The sequence below is a fragment of the Hyaena hyaena genome, unplaced genomic scaffold (genome assembly GCF_003009895.1).
Source record: "Hyaena hyaena isolate Hyena2069 unplaced genomic scaffold, ASM300989v1 scaffold_754, whole genome shotgun sequence".
NCBI classification, from domain to species: Eukaryota; Metazoa; Chordata; class Mammalia; order Carnivora; family Hyaenidae; genus Hyaena; species Hyaena hyaena.
In genome coordinates, this window is record NW_024081381.1 from 131,849 (window position 1) to 151,188 (window position 19,340).

A 19,340-nucleotide genomic window follows, 5' to 3' on the forward strand; every position below is an offset into this window, starting at 1 on the left:
GATATTTGCAAAAGACATATCTGATAAAGGGTTAGTATCCAAAAGCCATACAGAACATTTCAAACTCAACATCCAAACAATTGGTAATCCAGTTAAGAAATGGGTAAAAGACATGAATAGACATTTTTCCAAGAAAGACATCCAGATGGCTGAGAAACACATGAAAAGATGCTCAATATCACTCATCATCAGGGAAATACAAATCAAAACCACGATAAGATATCAATTCACACTAAAATTATCAACACAGGAAATGACAGATGTTAGCAAGGATGCAGAAAAAGGGAAACCCTCTTGCACTGCAGGTGGGAATGCAAACTGGTGCAGCCACTGTGAAAAATAGCATGGAATTTTCTCAAAAAGTTAAAAATAGAACTATCCTATGATCTGGTAATTGCACTTGTAGGTATCTACCAAAAGGATACAAAAATACAGTACATGCACCCAGATGTTTATAGCAGCATTATCAACAATAGCCAAATTATGGAAAGAGCCCAATTGTCTATTGACTGACGAATGGATAAAAAAGATGTGGTATATTTATACAATGAAATATTACTCAGCCATCAAAAACAATGAAATCTTGCCATTTGCAACAACATGGACGGAGTTAGAGTGTATACGCTAAGTGAAATAAGTCAATCAGTGAAAGACAAATATCATATGATTTCAGTCATATGTGAGATTTAGGAAACAAAACAATTGAACATATGGGAAGGGGGAAAAAGGAGAGAGGGAAGCAAACTATAAGAGACTCTTAATGATAGAGAACAAACTGAAGGTTGATGGAGGGAGGTGGGAAGGGGGTGGGATAAATGGGTGATGAGTATTAAGAAGGACACTTGTTATGATGAACACTGGGTGTTATATGGAAGTGATGAATCACTAAATTCCACTCTTGAAACCAATATTACACTACATGTTAACTACCTAGAACTTAAATAAAACTTTGGAAGAAGAAAAAATAAATAAAAGTTGAGGGGTACCTGGGTGGCTCAGTCAGTTAAGCATCTGACTTCAGCTCAAGTCATGATCTCACAGTTCATGAGTTCAAGCCCCACGTTGGGCTCTGTGCTGACAGCTTGGAGCCTGAAGCCTTCTTCGGATTCTCTCTCTCTCTCTCTCTCTCTCTCTCTCCCCCCCCCCACTTGCACTCTGTGTATTTCTCTCTCAAAAAAATAAGTAAACATTAAGAAATGAAAAAAATAAAAGTTGAGAGGAGAGAGAGAGAGAAAATTCGTATTAGTTTATTTAATTAGGGAAAAAGAAATCACAAATACACATTATGAGAAATGATAGTGGAGAAGTAACTATATATGTAGAAAAAATTAAATGAATCATAGGAGATCACTTTGCTCAAAATTTCATAAGTATATTTTCCTCTTTTTAAAAAATTTCACAAATATAGGTCCTTGAGAAAATGGATGATTCTTACGAAAATTACAAGGATTCATGTTGCTATATATATACATTGATAGATATATCAACATAAATAGATATATAATCTAAGGAGAGAAAATATGATGAAAGAAATAGAGAAAGATGACAATGAGGCTGCCTTCAAATTATGAATCGTACCCAAATAAATTCAGCAGAAAATGCTACAAAACCATCAAGGACCAAATAACACCAAAATAATGCCAATTATTCCAGATGCATATATTCTGCGAGTGGATGATGGGATACTTTGAAGGTGAGTGAATGCATTACATATTTACAGTGTTGAAAATATTCTAAGAGCTTGACCAGGTCATTCTGTGGAGGGGTAATCAGAAATATGTAGGATTGTATGAGTCTATTCTACAGTAAAGGAGGTGCCACATTTTTTCATGTCCAACATATCCATAAGATTTCTGTTCCCTGGAGTTTTTTCATCCACAGTGAGATCTGACTTCTGGGAAGACCGTCCCACAATCAGTACATATATGAGGTTTCTCTCCTCTGTGGGTTCTGATGTCCAGCGAGGTGTATATGCTGGCAGAACATTTTCCCACAGTCACCGCAGTTGGAGGGTTTCTCCGCTGTGTGTGTTCTCTGATATGTGTTCATCTCTGAATTCGGGGAAAAGGCCATACCACATTCATCAGATTCAGTGGGTTTTCTCCCTAGTATGAGTTCTTTGATATACAGCTAGTGGAGGCTTCTCACAGAAGGCCTTTCCAGATTCATTACATTCATATGGTTTCTCTCCAGCATGAGCTTTCTGATGTATAATGAGATGTGACTTCAGGGAAAATGCCCTTCCACACTCAGTACACTCATAGGGTTTCTCCCCTGTATGAATTCTCTGATGAATAATGAGGGGTGATTTCTGGGAGAAGGTTTTGCCACAGTCACTACACTCATAGGGTTTCTCCCCTGTATGAATTCTCTGGTGTATAATAAGAGGTGATTTCTGAGAGAAGGCTTTTCCGCATTCTGTACATATATAAGGTTTCTCTCCAGTGTGAAGCCTTTGATGTCCAGTAAGGTGTGACTTTTGGGAAAAGGCTTTTCCACAGTCAGTACATATATAAGGTTTCTCTCCTGTATGAATTCGTTGATGCCCTATGAGGTGAGACTGCTGGCAAAAGGTTTTTCCACATTCACTACACTTATAGGGTTTCTCTCCAGTGTGTGTTCTCTGATGGATGATGAGTTGTGTTTTCCGAGGGAAGGTCTTCCCACATTCAGTACATTCATAGGGTCTCTCCCCAGTGTGAGTTATCTGGTGTATAAAAAGGTGAGGCTTCTCACAGAAAGCTTTCCCACATTCACTACATTCAAAGGGCTTCTCTCTAGTGTGAACTCGCTGATGTATAATGAGATGTGACTTCTGAGAGAAGGCTTTTTGACACTCAGAACATTCATAGGGTTTCTCTCCAGTGTGGACTCTTTGATGAACAATGAAGGGTGACTTCTGGGAGAAGGCTCTCCCACACTTAGTACATTCATAGGGTTTCTCCCCAGTATGAATCCTCTGATGCACAATAAGGTGTGATTTCTCACTGAAGGCTTTTCCACAATCTCCACATACATATGGCTTTTCTCCAGTATGAATTCTTTGATGTATAATAAGCTGTGACTTTTTAATAAAGCCTTTCCCACACTCACCACAAACATTGGGTTTCTTACCAGCTTGACCTTTCTTATACTGAATATGAACTTGTTTATGATTGAGAACTTTTTCACATTGACTATATCCACGAGGTTTCATGCCAGTGTAAATTTTTTCAGGTACAGAACAGGAATCACTAAAGCTAGGTGGGCTCCAGCATCCAAATCTCTCAATGGGGTTCTTTCTTGCATAGCTCCTATTGCATATCAATGAGTCTAAATTAGATTCCAAGTTCTGTTCACATAAATCAAAATTATGGAGTTTTTTAAGTGAAGGATCAAGGTCTATGCACCCACCAAAACTGTTTCCAAGTGTGTTACATTTGGGGCCTTTCTCCTTGGTCAATGCTTCATGGTTAATGACTGCGACTTGCTTCAAAACTCTGTCTTGATTTCCTTGATATCCTTCTGTCTGACCATCAATATGCCAGACTTTTAAAAGGTAGTACAAAGAATTATCCTTTGGGGCTTTTTCCAATATCTCCTTTTGAAATGAAAGTTCTTCAGAAATGATCTGCTGGGAAGAGTCAAGGCTTTTCTCCCTGTCTGAAAGTAGAAGAAAAAGGTAAAATCAAATAGAAACCAAAAAGAAAACAGCAATGAACAGAAGTGTTAAGAAGGTGCTCATGTAGGATGGATGTTATAAAGAAGACCTGGTGAATTTTAAAGAATAAAAGAGGTCATTGATGTCAGAGAAGAAGAAAATGCCCTCTCAGCCATCTACCCAATTCTCACTTACCTGAGTGGATCCACCTTGACAACTCACTCTTCATGATCCGCGGGTCCTCTTCATGTTCCAACTTGAAGATTATACCTGGATTTATATCTGAGCACCCTGTTAAGGGAAAATTATAATGGTCTTGGCCTTGGCAGTTCAGAAATTCATAAAGAGAAGAAGCAGTCTTAGGGGCCTCCCAGGACAGATGAATCTTAACTCACACAAATAAATTCCAGATGTAACAAAAATATAAACATAAAAAAACAAACTATAAAAGAAAAGACCCTATTAATGGAAAGTCATAAAGATCATGGTCTTGACAGTTTGAAGAATGAGGAGGATTTGATTCATTGTTACACAGAGAATTTGCCCTTACCCACAGAGATCAGATGGCTGTAGATCTCCAGCATCACATCTCTGTGTAGGATCTTCTGAGCAGGGTCCAGGTGCTGCCACTCTTCCTGGGTGAAGTCCACAGCCACATCTTCATATGTCACTAGTTCCTATAACAGCACATTACTGTACAATCTGCTCATTCTGGTCATTTTTGCCGCAGCAACACCTGTACGATACCTACTTATCATTTTGTGTAGCATACTAAATAATAAAAACTTTGTAAATTCTGCCTTTAGCAAGAATAGTTAGTGGAACAGAATAAATAGGCTAAAACTAGATGTGCAATGGAATATTACTCAGCCATCAAATAAAATGAAATCTTGGGGCATCTGGGTGACTCAGTTGGTTAAGCATCTGACTCTTGATTTCGGCTCAGGTCATGATCTCACGGTTCATGAGACTGAGCCTTGCTTTGGGCTCTGCACTGACAGCATGGAGCCTGGTTGGGATTTTCCCTCTCCCTCTCTCTCAGGCCTTCCCCTGCTCTCTCTCTCTCTCTCTCTTTCAGAATAAAGAAATAAACATTTAAAAAAATGAAATCTTGCCATTTGCAACAATGTGGATGCAGCTACAATGTGTTATGCTAAGCAAAATAAGTCAGTCAGAGAAAGACAAATACCATATGATTTCACTCATATGTGGAATTTAGGAAACAAAAACAAATGAACATATGGGAAAGGAAAAAAATGGGGACAGAGGGAAACAAACCACAAAAGACTCTTAACAATAGAGAGCAACCTGAGAGTTGATGGAGGAAAGTGGGTAGGAGAAGAGCTAGATTGGGGATAGGTATTAAGGAAGGCACTTGTAATGAGCACTGGGTATTGTGTGTAAGTGATGAACCACTGAATTCTACTCCTGAAACTAATATTGCACTAGATGTTAACTAAAATTTAAATTTAAAAAAAATTTAAAAAGACAAATCAATGAAGACACAAAATTTGAAAATAAATGAATAAATGCAGAAAAGACAGATTATTCAAAACTAGGTAGTTATCAGAAAAATGTAAAGCTAGACTCCTTATTTTGCACTATAAACAAAAGTAAATTTGAGATATAACAAAAATGTAAACAAAGAAAAAGAGAAGACATAAGATAAAGATGAGAGATTTTTTAAATAATTTTAATGTTTTTTTAAATTTATTTCTGAGAGAGAGAGAGACAGCATGAGCAGGGGAGGGTCAGAGAGAGAGGGAGATACAGAATCCAAAACAGACTCCAGGGTCAGACCTGGCTGTCAGCACAGAGCCTGATGCAGGGCCCAAACCCACGAACCGTGAGATCATGACCTGAGCTGAAGTCGGATGCTCAACTGACTGAGCCACCCAGGCGTCCCTAAAAATAATTTTAAAGTGGAGAAAATTCTTCTAAGTAGGCATACTACCAGACCCAGATGTCACAAAGAAAAACACTGATAAATTTTATTACTTTATGTATTTCATAGCAAAATATACAAATTCAAAGGACAAACAACTATCTGGGGAGTAGATATATGCACAACACATAAGATGGACAAAGAACCAATTTGCTCAATTTATAGAGCTCCTACAAAGCAAAATGAAAAAGACCAACAACTTAACCTTTTAAAAACTAATCAAAGGATATTACCATCAATTCAGAGAAAATAAAATGCAAATGGCTTCTAAACATGTAAAATGATGTTCAACTTCATTGACATGAAGAGAAATGCAAACTGAAACAAAATATCGTGTTTTTCTTACATAGTATCAAAGTTTAAAGTTTGATAAGTCACTACCATGGTGAAGATATAAGTAAAGGAGCACACTCAAATTGTGAGTATACACTGGTACAATATATTTTTAGGGCAATCAATTTAACAATATCCATCAAAATGTTAAATGTGTACATCATCTGACAAACAATTCTATGTCTAGAAATTATTCAACATATGTATGTGAGCAAAAGAACGTATGTGATGTTACTTCACTACAGTACTGTTAATAATAGCAAAATAATGCAGACAATCTTATGGGGGATTGGATGATTTATGCTTCAATCTCCATAAGAGAATTCCATATACAACCATAAAAAGCAACAAGGATTGATATGCAAAAATATCTAAGATATATTGTTAAGCGAAAAAAACATCTATCTATTCAGCAAGCAGTTATTGAGATCCCACTGAATACCAGGCATCATTCTAGGAACTGGGGATACAGCAAAAAACAAACCTGGAAAAAATATCTTTCTTCAAGTATCTCATATTCTAGTGATATAAGACAGCCAACAAGGCTGAGTGAGAAAACGACATATGGCCAAAAAAAAAAAAAAAAAAAACAAAAAACTTTTAAAGTGTACTTCAAAATTCATATCACTCATACAAAAAGCTCTTAGAAATCAATAAGCAAAAGACAAAGACAGAAAGGGAGTTTTACAGAGAAATTTTACATGGCAAATAAATATGTGAAAAAAAATGCCAAATCTCATTTATTTATTTTTTTAAAAAATGTTTTATTTATTTCTAGGAGAGAGAGAGAGAGAGCGTGAGCAGGGGAGGGTCAGAGAGAGAGGGAGTCACAGACTGAAACAGGCTCCAGGCTCTGAGCTGGCAGTCAGCACAGAGCCCGATGCGGGGCTCGAACCCACGAACCGCTAGATCATGACCTAAGCGAAAGTCGGACGCTTAACCGACTAAGCCATCCAGGCGCCCCATGCCAAATTTCATTTAATGATTAATGAAAAACAAATGAAAATAAGATACAATGCTAAACCATAAAAATAGTAAGAATGAAAAACACTGATGCTATCTGGTAGTAAGAAAAATATTGGGAAATGGGCCTTTTTATAAGTAATTTGCAGCCGCATGTAGAAGCGGATTACATAATATCAAAATACAATTTGAGAAATTCCCTTTAAATTTTGAACATGCATGAGGCGCCTGGGTGGCTCAGTCGGTTAAGCGTCCGACTTCAGCTCAGGTCATGATCTCATGGTTTGTGGGTTCGAGCCCCGCGTCGGGCTCTGTGCTGACAGCCAGCTCAGAGCCTGGAGCCTGTTTCCAATTCTGTGCCTCCCTCTCTCTCTGACCCTCTCTTGCTCACACTGTCTCTCTCTCTCAGAAATAAATAAAACATTAAAAAATTAAAAAAAATAAATTTTGAACATGCTTGCTCTCTGACCTAGCACTGTCATGTCCAAGAATTTGGCCTACATAAATATTTGAGAAACATACAAAGATGTTTTGATAAGGTTCCTCCCTTATTTGTGACTTCACTACTTTAGAGTACTGGCCAGACTATGTACTATCCATGCCTCAACTTCTTCTGAAGAATGGGGATAATAGTAGTATCTAAGACAAAATAATTCCATTATAATTTATTATTATGGTGCCAGGCACACAGCAGGCATTCAATAAATGGTAGCTGTGATTATTCTAATTCTTTTTTTTTTAACTTAATGTTTATTTTTGAGAGAGAGAGACACACACACACAGAGTGCAAGTGGAGGAGGGGCAGAGAGAGAGGGAGACACAGAATTGGAAGCAGGCTCCAGGCTTCTAGCTGTCAGCACAGAGCCCGATGTGGGGCTCAAAGTCACAACTGTGAGATCACAACCTGAGCCGAAGTAGGACCCTTAATGGACTGAGTCACCCAGGCACCCCTATTCTTTTTCTTATTTCCATTAGACATCAAAGAAAAAACAGAAACAATGAAAAAGCCCATCAGCAAGGGGCTGGTATCCTACAAACATTAAAAGAACAATAAAAAGATACTATGAACAAAATGCCTGGGTGGCTCAGTCAGACTCTTGATTTCAGCTCAGGTCATGATCTCAGGGCTCATGGTATCAAGTCCTCCCCCCCCCCAACGGGCTCTGAGCCAGCTTCGGATTCTTTCTCCCTCTCTCTCTGCCCCTCCCCTTCTCATGCTTGCACACGTGCTCTCTCCCTCTCTCAAAATAAATAAATAAACATTAAAAAAAGATACTATGAACAATTTTATGGCAAGAAATTTGACAACGCAGATCGCAGGACATCAGAGTATGGCACGCACGCCAAGCCTGGCCCACAAGCACAGGACAGTTTTTACACTTTTAACGGTTCAAGAAACAAAGTGAAGGAGAATATTTTGTGGCATGTGAAAATTGTATGAAATTCAACTTTCAGTGTCCATAAATAAAATTGTATTGGATTGCAGCCATGCTCATTGGTGTACATAGTGTCTACAGCTGCTTTCAACCTATGAAAACAGAACTGAGTAGTTGCAAGAGAAACCATATGGCCTACAAAACCTTAAATAGTTCTATCTGGCCCTCTATGGAAAACGTTTGCTGATCTCTAACTTAGACAAACTGGACAAATTACTTGAAAATCACAACTTAACAAACCCAACATATAAACAAATAGAAAATCTGAATGGTACTGTATCTTTTAAATAAATCAAATTCATAATTAAAAACCTTACCACAAATAGAATTCCACACCCTGATGACTTCACTGGAGAATTCTTCCTAATAGTTAAGAAGGAAATAATACTAGGGCACCTGGGTGGCTCAGTTGGTCAGGCCTCTGACTGTTGGTTTTTGGCTCAGGTCATAATCTCATGGTTAGTGGGTTTGAGCCCCATCTAGGGCTCAGGACTGTTGGCGTGGAGTCTGCTTGGGTTTCTCTCTCTGCCCCTCCCCCACTTGCTCTCTCTCTCTCTCTCTCTGTCTCTCTCTCTCAAAATAAAAAACTTAAAAAATTAAAAAGAAGGAAATAATACTAATTTTACCCAAACTCTTTCAAAGAATACTTCCCAACTTGTTAAATAAAGCCAACACTACTGTGAAGCCAAAACATGAAAAGAACAATACAAAAAAATAATATGGTCTCATGAACATAGTAGTAAAAATCCTCAACAAAATATTGATAAAGGACTGGCTTGATGATGATGATGATGATGATGATGATGATGACAGGAATGGTTGGAGATTAACCATAGATAAAATGAGATTGGCCACTGGTTGGTAATATTTGCAGCTGGGTGGTTAACAAAAATCAACTCGTGTGCATGTTTGAAACTGAAATTTTCCACGATAAAATATATAAAAATTGTATCTATTGGAAATGTTTTCTCACTACACTTTTTTAAAGTTACAGAAGATATAGTTTGTATGGTAAAAATGCATGAAAACAATAAAATCACTCACACATTGATATATATACATCTACACACATAGGGATTATATGTATAACGGGTGGCAAGATCATCCCCATGCAGGGAAGAAGGCAAAAGTCAGATTTCAGAGATATTTCCCTTTCTTCCTAAATTTTACTCTGCAATATTATTTACATTCTTTGCACCATGTATATAGATCACCCTTGCAAAGAAGGGATAAAAAGGTATAATATAGAAGAGCAGAGAAGGAACGGGCCTTGAGTTGGGGCATGATCCCACAGACTATGAGATGACAGCGAAGGAGCCATGGAAAACCAGGCTCCAAGCCTCTGCCAGAAAATTTTAACTTAAAATAGCCTTCTTGAAACAACTACTGATGATACCACACTGTGCTGAAAACCACTGGCCTTTAGGAAAACTCAACAATAACATTTCTTAAGCTAAAGTCCCAGAACTCTTGGCTTGCTGAGCAGATGGACTGATGAACCGGTTTCTCTTGACGGAGAATGCATATGATCTAAAGCCTCCTGTTTGTCATTTTCACTGTGGCTGCCAGGAAGCTTGAAAATGTTGAGCTCCATTTATATAAAATGAGGCCAAATAGCTTCACAGCAACTTCACCTGCTTCTGATCTTCTATTCTGTCTAAATATCCCTAATTCTTATTTTCAATATATTGTCCTTTCTCAGTTTATTGTGGGAAGACCAAGTGGGAAACAAACAACCTACCTGGTACTCAATCATTTTGTTTCTCTTTGGAAAGCACTTAGGAGTGGGGGGTGGGTACAGAAGAGTCTTCAGGGACCAAGCTGTGTTAGTCACTCTTCAATGGTTGAATATAAAATGCATTACGTGTTAATTCATTGATAACTGTCTTTGTCATCTGACCAGCAATGCCATTTCTACAACTTTGCCCTAAGATAATAATCATGGGTGCGTGCAGAGACTTAACCAAAGGAAATTTCATCACAGCTTTGTCTTTAACACCATAATTTTGAAAATAATCAAAATGCCTAATCACTGAGGACTGAGAAAATAAGTTATGGAAACTCCAAGAGATGGAAGGGCAAGTGACCATTTAAAGTAACACTAGAGGGGCGCCTGGGTGGTTCAGCCGGTTAAGCGTCTGACTTCGGCTCAGGTCATGATCTCACGGTTCGTGGGTTCGAGCCCCGCATCGGGCTCTGTGCTGATGGCAAGCTCAGAGCCTGGAGCCTGTTTCAGATTCTGTGTCTCCCTCTCTCTCTGACCCTCCTCTGCTCATGCTGTCTCTATCTCTCTCAGAAATAAATAAAACATTTAAAAAAATTTTTTTAAAGTAATGCTAGAGACAATTAAGAGGTTCACGAGATACAGCAACCAAATATAAAGTATGGACTTGGTCTAGACCTTAATTTGAAAAGACAAAAAAACTTTGAGATAATCATTAAATTTTGAGCCCTGACTAGATATTTGATGATATTAAGAAATTTAACCAACGATGATCTGAGGTTATTATTGTTAATTATTTTATCCTGAATAACAGTAATGACTTTGAAGTCCCTATCTTTTGTATGAAATGATATATCTGGGCTTTGTTTCAAAATAATAACAACTACATATATAAAGATTAATTGAGCTATAATTAATATTTGTCCATTTTATGTTATCAATAATAAAAAATCTGGAAAGGAGAAATAAATGGGCGGTCTAGATTAGGGGTTGGCAAACTTTCTTTGTAAAGAGACAGACAGTAAATATTTCAGACTTGTGAAGCCGATGGTCTCTATTGCAACTATTCAGTGCTTGAAAGCAGCTACAGACAATACATAAGCCAAGTCTGTTTATTGGCTGTGTTCCAATAAGACCTCATTTATGGGCACTATAATTTGCATTTTATATCATTTTCATATGTCACAAAATAGTCTTCCTCCAATTTTTTCCAAACATTAAAAAAATGTGAAAAACATTCATGGTTCATGGCTGTCTAAAAACAGCAGCAGGCCAGATCTGGCCCACTGCCTAGAGTTTTCCATCCCCTGGTCTAGGAGAGACAACAGTGGCCATGAGTTGATGACTGATGAGACCGGGTGATGGGCATAATGGGGTGTATTATATAATTCCCTCCATTTTGCTGAATGCTTGAAAATTTCCATAGAAATAAACTTAGTAGTATTATGGAAATAAAGTTAATAGCATGGAAAGACACCTGCAAAATGAAGAAGAGGCAGACCACAAGATCACACTCCCAGCTGTTTAATTACAACAAACATCTGTCCCCCAAGATATCACAATGGTTTGTGGAAAGCTCAAACCTACCCGACAAAATCTTATTCATTGGTATCTAATTTATTTTATTGGATTTTCTTGGATATCACATGAGTAGAACTGACCTTGAATTCATGGAAGATCCATGAAATATATATAAGATCAGCGCTACAAAACCATAGTGAATAGATAATAATCAGGTATTCACTCACTTAATTATCACCCCAAGCCTCAAAGGATAGACCCTGCTATTGTCCTCATTTCACAGTAAAGAAACTGAGGCCTAAAGAGGTTAAGTGACTTATCCATTATGATACAGCCAGTGACTAGAGGGTGAAGTGGTGGGAAAACAAAAAGCAGAGAACTCCTCCCTAGTTGTCATGGCACCAAAGTTTTCAGAGATGCAACTCTTCTTCTGAGTGCCCTGAAAGTTAATTCTCCCTCTAAATTACAGAGGACATTCTCTGGTTCTTAATTTGAGAATAACAAAACTCTAAATTTACATTGTGCTTTATAGCTCAACGCTAACTTAAAACCTTAATATTCAAAGCCACAACAAGAAAGAGAGAAGCCAAGAATCAAGGAAAAAATTGCAAAACACATATCATTGATAAAGGAGTAGTATCAGAATATATAAAAACAAGTCCCACAAATCAATAAGGAAAAGGCAGACATTCAATAGTAAAAGGAGCAAAAGATCTGAACAGGTGCCTCACAAAAGAGGATCTAAGGTATCGATACATATATGAAAAAGCAGTCATCGGGGAAATACCAATTAAAGGCTCAATGTCTGTCTCCTCCATTGGAATGTAGACACCACAAGGGCAGGGATTTTTGTTTATTCGTGGATGTAGGATTGATCTCAAAGAGTCACCCTTCATGGACCCCACAGAATCTCAATACTGACCCTACACCTTCGAATTCCTGTCTCCACGGACCCTCATCATTCACCCTAAAGACCACCCCATTGCTCACCTCAGATCACCCATCATTCACCCAACAGATTCTCCATCACTCACCCAGGCCCCATTCACTCACCCCACAAACCCCTTTAACTTCCTCCCTCAAAACCCTACCATTCACCCTACAAACACCTTTGCTCACTGCACAAACCCCCCTATCACTCACTTCCTTAAACTCCTCATCGAATATCCCACACGGTCTTACCCACTCCCCTCCCTATCACTGTTTTCCACATCATTCAGTCCAAAGGACCCTCTCATCCATCCTTCCACAATGACCACACAGACCCGCATCACTCAAAGGGGCCCCTCACCCTGGCTCTGCTCTCAGGACCCCAAAGCTCCTTCTCAAGACGAGCTTGGCTCCCTGCTTGCACAAATGGGCTCAACATCCCCCGAAATTCCTTTTCCCCTCCAGCCCTCCTTGGTGGGTCTGGTTGACGCTTTAGCTTATCTTTCGCACGCCCAGAAACAGCCTCCAAGCCGAGCTCTACCAGTAACAAAAATGGCGTCATTCGGTCTGCGCCAGGAACAACGTCGCCGGCCAGGAAAATGGCCAGGGCCTCACACTGCTTCTTGAGGCTCCCATTCCAGCCAGAAGAGATATGCGTTTTGGAGTCCGGGAAGTCCCCGTGATATTTCCGAGGCAGGGTATTCAGAATTGGTGCTTCGAAAGCAGTGTGAGGCTCGGATGTGTAGCGACTGTTCCGGGGCGGCTGAATGGGCGTTCCCGGCCATCTGCAGAGGCACTGCCTGAGCAAAGGCGTGGCGTCGCGCGGGTAGGGGTGTTGGGTGGGAACGCGGTCCTGGGAGCGGGGCGGGGAGGGAGTGGTAAGGCTGGAAGGTAGAAGCACCGCCTGGGAGATCGCTCTGCCGAAGCTTCATTTGTAAAACATCTGGAGGAAGCGAAGAGTCTTTACAGAACGTATTCACGCATTAACCCACCCGCCCGCCTCTAGCAGCCCAGCCTCGTTGCCCTCCAGCCTTTCCATTGTTTCTTCAATGGGGCAGTGCCCCCTCTGCGTCTGTCACTCAAGGCTCTGCCTCGCAGCGCTCCTAGTCTTCTATTGGCTCCCTCGAACACAGAAGGTCCTCCCTCTCTTGTCACTCACAGTACAGACTTTCTACCAGGGTCCCTTAAAGTGGGCAGATGTGGCCTATTGCAGCCCATATGAAAGTTAAGAGAATTGAGGCACCTGGTGGCTCAGTCCGTTGAGCATCGGACTTCCGTTCAAATCATGATTTCATGGGTTTGTGGGTTCGCGCCCCGCTTTGGGCTCGCTGCTGTCAGCACAGAACCCCCTTCAGAGAAATCTCTCTCTGAGATTCTCCTGCTTGCGCTGTCTCTCTCAAAATAAATAAACTTTTTTTTTCTAAAGATGAAAGATTTAAGAGAGGCAGAGGTTTAAGGTAGAACCTAAGGAACACTGATTTTAGAAAGGCTAGAAACACTAAACAGAAGGCTAGATTGAAGGCAAACCCGGAATGGGATTGAATAGTTAACAAAAGCTCAGATTCTAATTCTACAAAATAGGAGTTCTGATGGTGAAATAGTTAAAGCCCTAGGATTCAAGACTTCCACCAGAGTGCGTGGATGGGGAAAAAAAAAAGTAACAAAAATATTACTTCTAGGTCAAACCAGAAGGGCATTGAAAGTAAAATAGTGGCCTAGTTACCAATTCTTTCCAGAGAGGCTTTGAAGATGGAACTGTTAACTTAGAGAAAGGTTAATTTCTCTGGTAGACTGGAGAAACATCAGTGGTGGCCTAATTAACAAAGGCCCACAATTCACAACCTATACCAAAGAGGCAATGATGGCAGAAGAGTTAACCAAGACCTGACTTCAAGGTCAGACCAAATAGGCATTTATGATAGAAACATGAATGAAGGGCTGGAATTGATGCACATAGAAGAAGGGGCAATAATGACACAAGAGTTAGCATCGGTTTGATTTTTCTGCACACACCAAAAGAAGATAGGTGGGGAGGATTGAGCTAAGGCTTGTGGTCAATGTACATAACTGAAGGGTAACACTGCAGGAAAGTTAACAGATATGAAAAAAGATTGACACATAAATTGCCCTGATAGTGGAAAAATGAACAGACATCCAAGAATAATACACAGACACAAAAGGGGCTCTGAACTTTCTACTAGATTCTAGCTTCTATATCTAGATCAAAACCCATTAATGGTAGAATAGATAACTGATGCCTAAGTTCAAGATAAAATCAGAGTTAATTTAGATTGGAAAAGTTAATAGAGGCCCAGGTTGGAGGACATAGATAAGGGATTCTGATGGTGGAATGGCTAACAATGGCTAGGATTTGAGGTCACACAGAGGGATGTGGATGGTGGAAAAGTTAATAAGGACATGGTTTGAGTGTTGAGCAGGTGGGCATCAATGGTGGAATTTTTCAAAGATGCCTGTATTAGTTTCCTATTTGCTGCTCTAAAAAATTATCATAAACGTACAGGCTTAAAACAACACAAGTATATTATGTTATAGTTCTGGAAGTCAGAAGTCCAAAGTGAGTTTCCCTGGGCTGAAATCAAGGTATTAGCAGAATCATACTTCCTCTGGAGGCTCTGGGGAAGAATCTATTTCCTTTCTTTTTCTAGCATCTACAGGCCATCTATATTCCTTGGCTCATAACCCCTTCTTCTATCTTCAAAGCCAGCAGTGTAGCATCTTCAAATCTCTCTCTGACTATGTCCTTCTGCTTCCATCATCACACCTCCGTTTTTGACTCTGACCTTCCTCTTTCCTTCTCATAAAGACCCTTGTGATTACACTGGACTTATCTGGATAATCCATAATAATCTTCCCATCTCACGATTTTTAATTTAATCATATCTGCATAGTTCCTTTTTCCATGTAAAAATATATTCAGAGGGTCAATGGTGGCAGAAGATTTGATTGAGGCACAAAGTATTAATAGGGAAAGACTAATGACAGTAGATGAGGGTTGAATTCAAGCCAGATGGGTATCAATGAAGAGCCCAGGCTATTATGTCAGAATATTCTCTAAGACCTGAGTTCGAGGTCAGAAAAGGAAATTGGTGGAAATCTCAATAGAGACCCTACATCCTGGATCATGATTGTAGGAGCATTGATGGTGGAAAAGTTAACAGAAGCCCAGGTTTAAGATCTAGAACATAGCCACATTAATGGTGTAACACTTAACAGAGCCATGAGTTTAAAGTTAAAGGTAAAGGTCATTGATGAGGGAAGCCTGAGTGGCTCAGTCAATTAAGCTTCTGACTCTTGATCTCAGCTCAGGTCATGATTTCATGGTTGATGAGATCCAGCCCCACAGCGAGGTCTGGGCTGACAGCTTGGAGCCTGCTTGGGATGCTCTCTCTCTCTCCCTCTCTCTCTGCCCCCCCCTCTCAAAATAAATAAATAAACATTGGGGCACCTGGGTCGCTCAGTCAGTTGAGTGTCCAACTCTTGATTTCAGCTCAGGTCATGATCTGTTTATGAGTTAGAGCCCCACATTGGGCTCTGAACTGACAGTGCAGTGCCTGCTTGGGATTCTCTCTCTTCCCCTCCCCCGCTCACATGTCACCAGCACACACACACACTCTCTCTCTCAAAAATAAATAAATAAACAGTTAATAAATAAATAAGTAAAAAAGGAAAAAAGGAAAAAAACATCGTTATTGATGAGGGACCATAAGGCAAGCTGAGGATCAAGCACAAGCTAGCACACCCCTCACCCCTGGCAGGTGGGATATGTGTGATATTCCTCAGGAACTCCTGGCTTCCCAAGAACAGAGGAAAGGACAGAAAACAAATGTTTAAACTGATAGAGTCTCCATCAATTTACAAATATCTTAGTACAATTACAAGAAAAGGGCAATCTTATCAATAGCTTAATTTCCAGCAACTCCCCACAATCTTAATGATAATGCTTTGCTAGAGGGAAAAACAACCTTAGGTTGACAATAGCTAGGACTTTAGTAATCTGTGAATCTTCTTTAGCATATGGAAATCCCTTTAAGAAACTTCCTCTTGGAGCACTTGGGTGGCTCAGTCAGTTTAGTATCCAATTTCGGCTCAGGTCATGATCTCACAGTTCATGAGTTCAAGCCTCACATCAGGCTCAGTGCTGACAGCTCAGAGCCTAGAGCCTGCTTCAGATTGTGCCTCCCTCTCTCTCTCCCCGTCCCCTGATCTTTCTCTCTCTCTCTCAAAAATAAATAAACATTAAAAAATTTTTTTAAAAGACACTTCCTCGGAAGGAGGCGAGATGGTGGAGAAGTAGGGAACTCCGTACATTTCACTCGCCCCCATCTCTCAAAGGGAGAAGGCCTGAAGCCATAGGAACCCTTACAGAATCCAGGAGTTTGGGAAGAAAAAGAGACAGAGTCCACTGAGAAAACCTCATAGGGTGTGTGTGAACTGGGAAAGATAAAATCGGGCTGGAATTGGAGACACGGAGGGAGGGGGGGGAATCTCCCTTTGCAGGGGAGCCATGGTGAGTCTAGGGGGAGGGGGAAAGAGTGGCCAAAACTGCTCAAGACACTGTCCCTGTCGCTGGAGAAGAGAAAAACCTTTGCTTGGGACACAGAGGGACCCGGTTTCCTGCTGTCCAGCTGACCCTAGGCGGACACAGTGGTCCTAGGCGACCCTGGGTTATACTGCTCCTCTCTCGCCAGCTCGACCTGGAGAGAACTCGAGCATTGGCTTCTGGCTCGATCCCCAGGGGGGAGGCGAGGGGCTTGAAACTGCTGGGAGGGGCTCACCTGTGAGTTTATATTTCAGGCAATATCAATGGGGCACAGACTGAGATCTGGAAACGAGGTCTGGCTTGGTATATAGAGCACGGCCCCCCTTGGCTACGCCCCCAGCACGGGGAGATCACATCCAAAAGAGTGAGCTGCAGCCCTTGGTTCCAAAAGGAACTGGGGCGCCGCCACTTTTCTCCCCACAACCACCAAGGCAGGACCCCCTCGGGATGCACTGGACCAAACCACGCCCATCCCTGCTAGAAAGCTGCCCTTTTTTTTTTTTTTCTTTTTACCAGAGCCGGGGTAAAACTAACATGGATGCACTGCCCTGATTAATTCCGGTCACTGGCTTGCTTAAACAGTCACATTTAATCCATTCTCTAGATGTAAATTCTACACCTCCACCGCTACCTTTCTCTCTCTCTCTCTCTCTCTCTCTCTCTGAAGTAAGCAGACTATATAGTTTCTCTGAGTATCATTATCGTCATTTCTTTCGCCTCGTCTCCAACCATATTCCCCTCTTTCTCTCTCTGAATTAAGCCTCTTAGTCTCTCTGCCTGCTCATTTCATTTCCAATTTCACTTCCTCCCCGCCCTGTCATTTCTCTCTTTGTATATGCTCTTCCATCAGCATGGCATATACCCGGCTCTTTATTTGTAGCTGGGAATTCTGGTTCTATGCTTTAGACTGTCCTTTGTCTATTGGGTTTTTTCTTTTTTCTTTTCTCCTTTTTTCTTTTTTATGTATTTTTATTTATGTCTTCCCTCTTTCCTCTTTTTTTTTTCTTGTATGTGTCCCTTCCTTTTTTTCTTTTTCTTTTTCTCTTTCGGTTTGCATGTTTGTTGGATTTGTCTGTTCGTTTGTGTGCGTTTGTTCCCTGTGTGTTTGTCTGTCTGATTTTTTTTTCCAGGGCTACCTCAAGAAATAAGCCAAAGCAAACAGGGTGGAGAGTCCCAAATACTATTACAAGTAGGAAAATAAAATAACCAAGATCTCAACAAGAGAGACCAAGAGACACCATTCAAAGAACACTTTCCGAACGGACAGGCCCTGGACAGTCGAAGAGCTTCTTTGGTACAGCAGCACTAGCAGGTGCAGAGTGCATAACAAGCTTTTAAAACTAACAAGAGATAGAAAGCTAACCAAAATGATAAAATAAAAGAACTTTCCTCCAAAGAAATCCAGGAAGAGTTGACAGCTAAAGAACCGCTCAAAACAGATATAAGCAACATAACTGAACAAGAATTTATAACAATAGTCATAAAATTAACCGCTGGGCTTGAAAAGGGCATGGAAGACATCAGAGAAACTACTGCTACAAAGACTATGGAGATTAAAAATAGTTGTGATGATTGGGGCGCCTGGGTGGCTTAGTCGGTTAAGCGTCCGACTTTCCGACTTTCGCTTAGGTCATGATCTCACGGTTTGTGGGTTCGAGCCCCGCGTCGGGCTCTGTGCTGACTGCCAGCTCAGAGCCTGGAGCCTGTTTCAGTCTGTGACTCCCTCTCTCTCTGACCCTCCCCTGCTCACGCTGTCTCTCTCTCCTAGAAATAAATAAACTATTAAAAAAAAAAAAAAGAAAAATAATTACAGCATTTTACTTTAATGTAACAAACCTTACAGAAAATCAACTCATCCCTATAATGTTGTGTGCATTTTAGCATTTTATATGTTAGACTCATTCACATTATGTCAGGGCTTTATGATAAATAATAAACACTGCTTTCACGAAATAATTTGAAAACCACTGGTGCTCAGTCCCTGCTTCTCAGGAGAAATAACCTTGCATTTAATAGAGTGTTGTGCAGTCACAGGAATTAGAAATGCAAGTGACCTCTCATAAGCTTAGAAATTTACAATATGGGAAGTTGCTCTCCTTCTGCTAAGAGACTCCCCCAAAACTTAGAGATTATAGCTGTCCCAGACAACATTCTGCGTATTGGGTCACATACTTTCAAAGCTTTGTTTATTCATCTTCACCCTTCTGGATCAGCCCAATGACAAAATGGGATGAACAGTCAGGTAGTGTAACCCTTAGCATTGGGGCATTTGAGTGGAACAGTGTTTT

At 40.4% G+C, this 19,340-nt stretch overlaps 1 protein-coding gene across 1 annotated transcript; it reads right to left on the reverse strand.

The window, feature by feature from the left end:
* Positions 1–1,532: 1,532 nt before the first annotated feature.
* On the reverse strand, positions 1,533–12,565 carry ZNF630 (zinc finger protein 630). The gene is given in 6 exon segments (XM_039218295.1): positions 1,533–2,094; positions 2,096–3,642; positions 3,836–3,931; positions 4,191–4,317; positions 8,635–8,680; positions 12,552–12,565. Coding segments are annotated over 6 exon segments (2,010 nt in total). The 3' UTR covers positions 1,533–1,914.
* Positions 12,566–19,340: the final 6,775 nt, after the last annotated feature.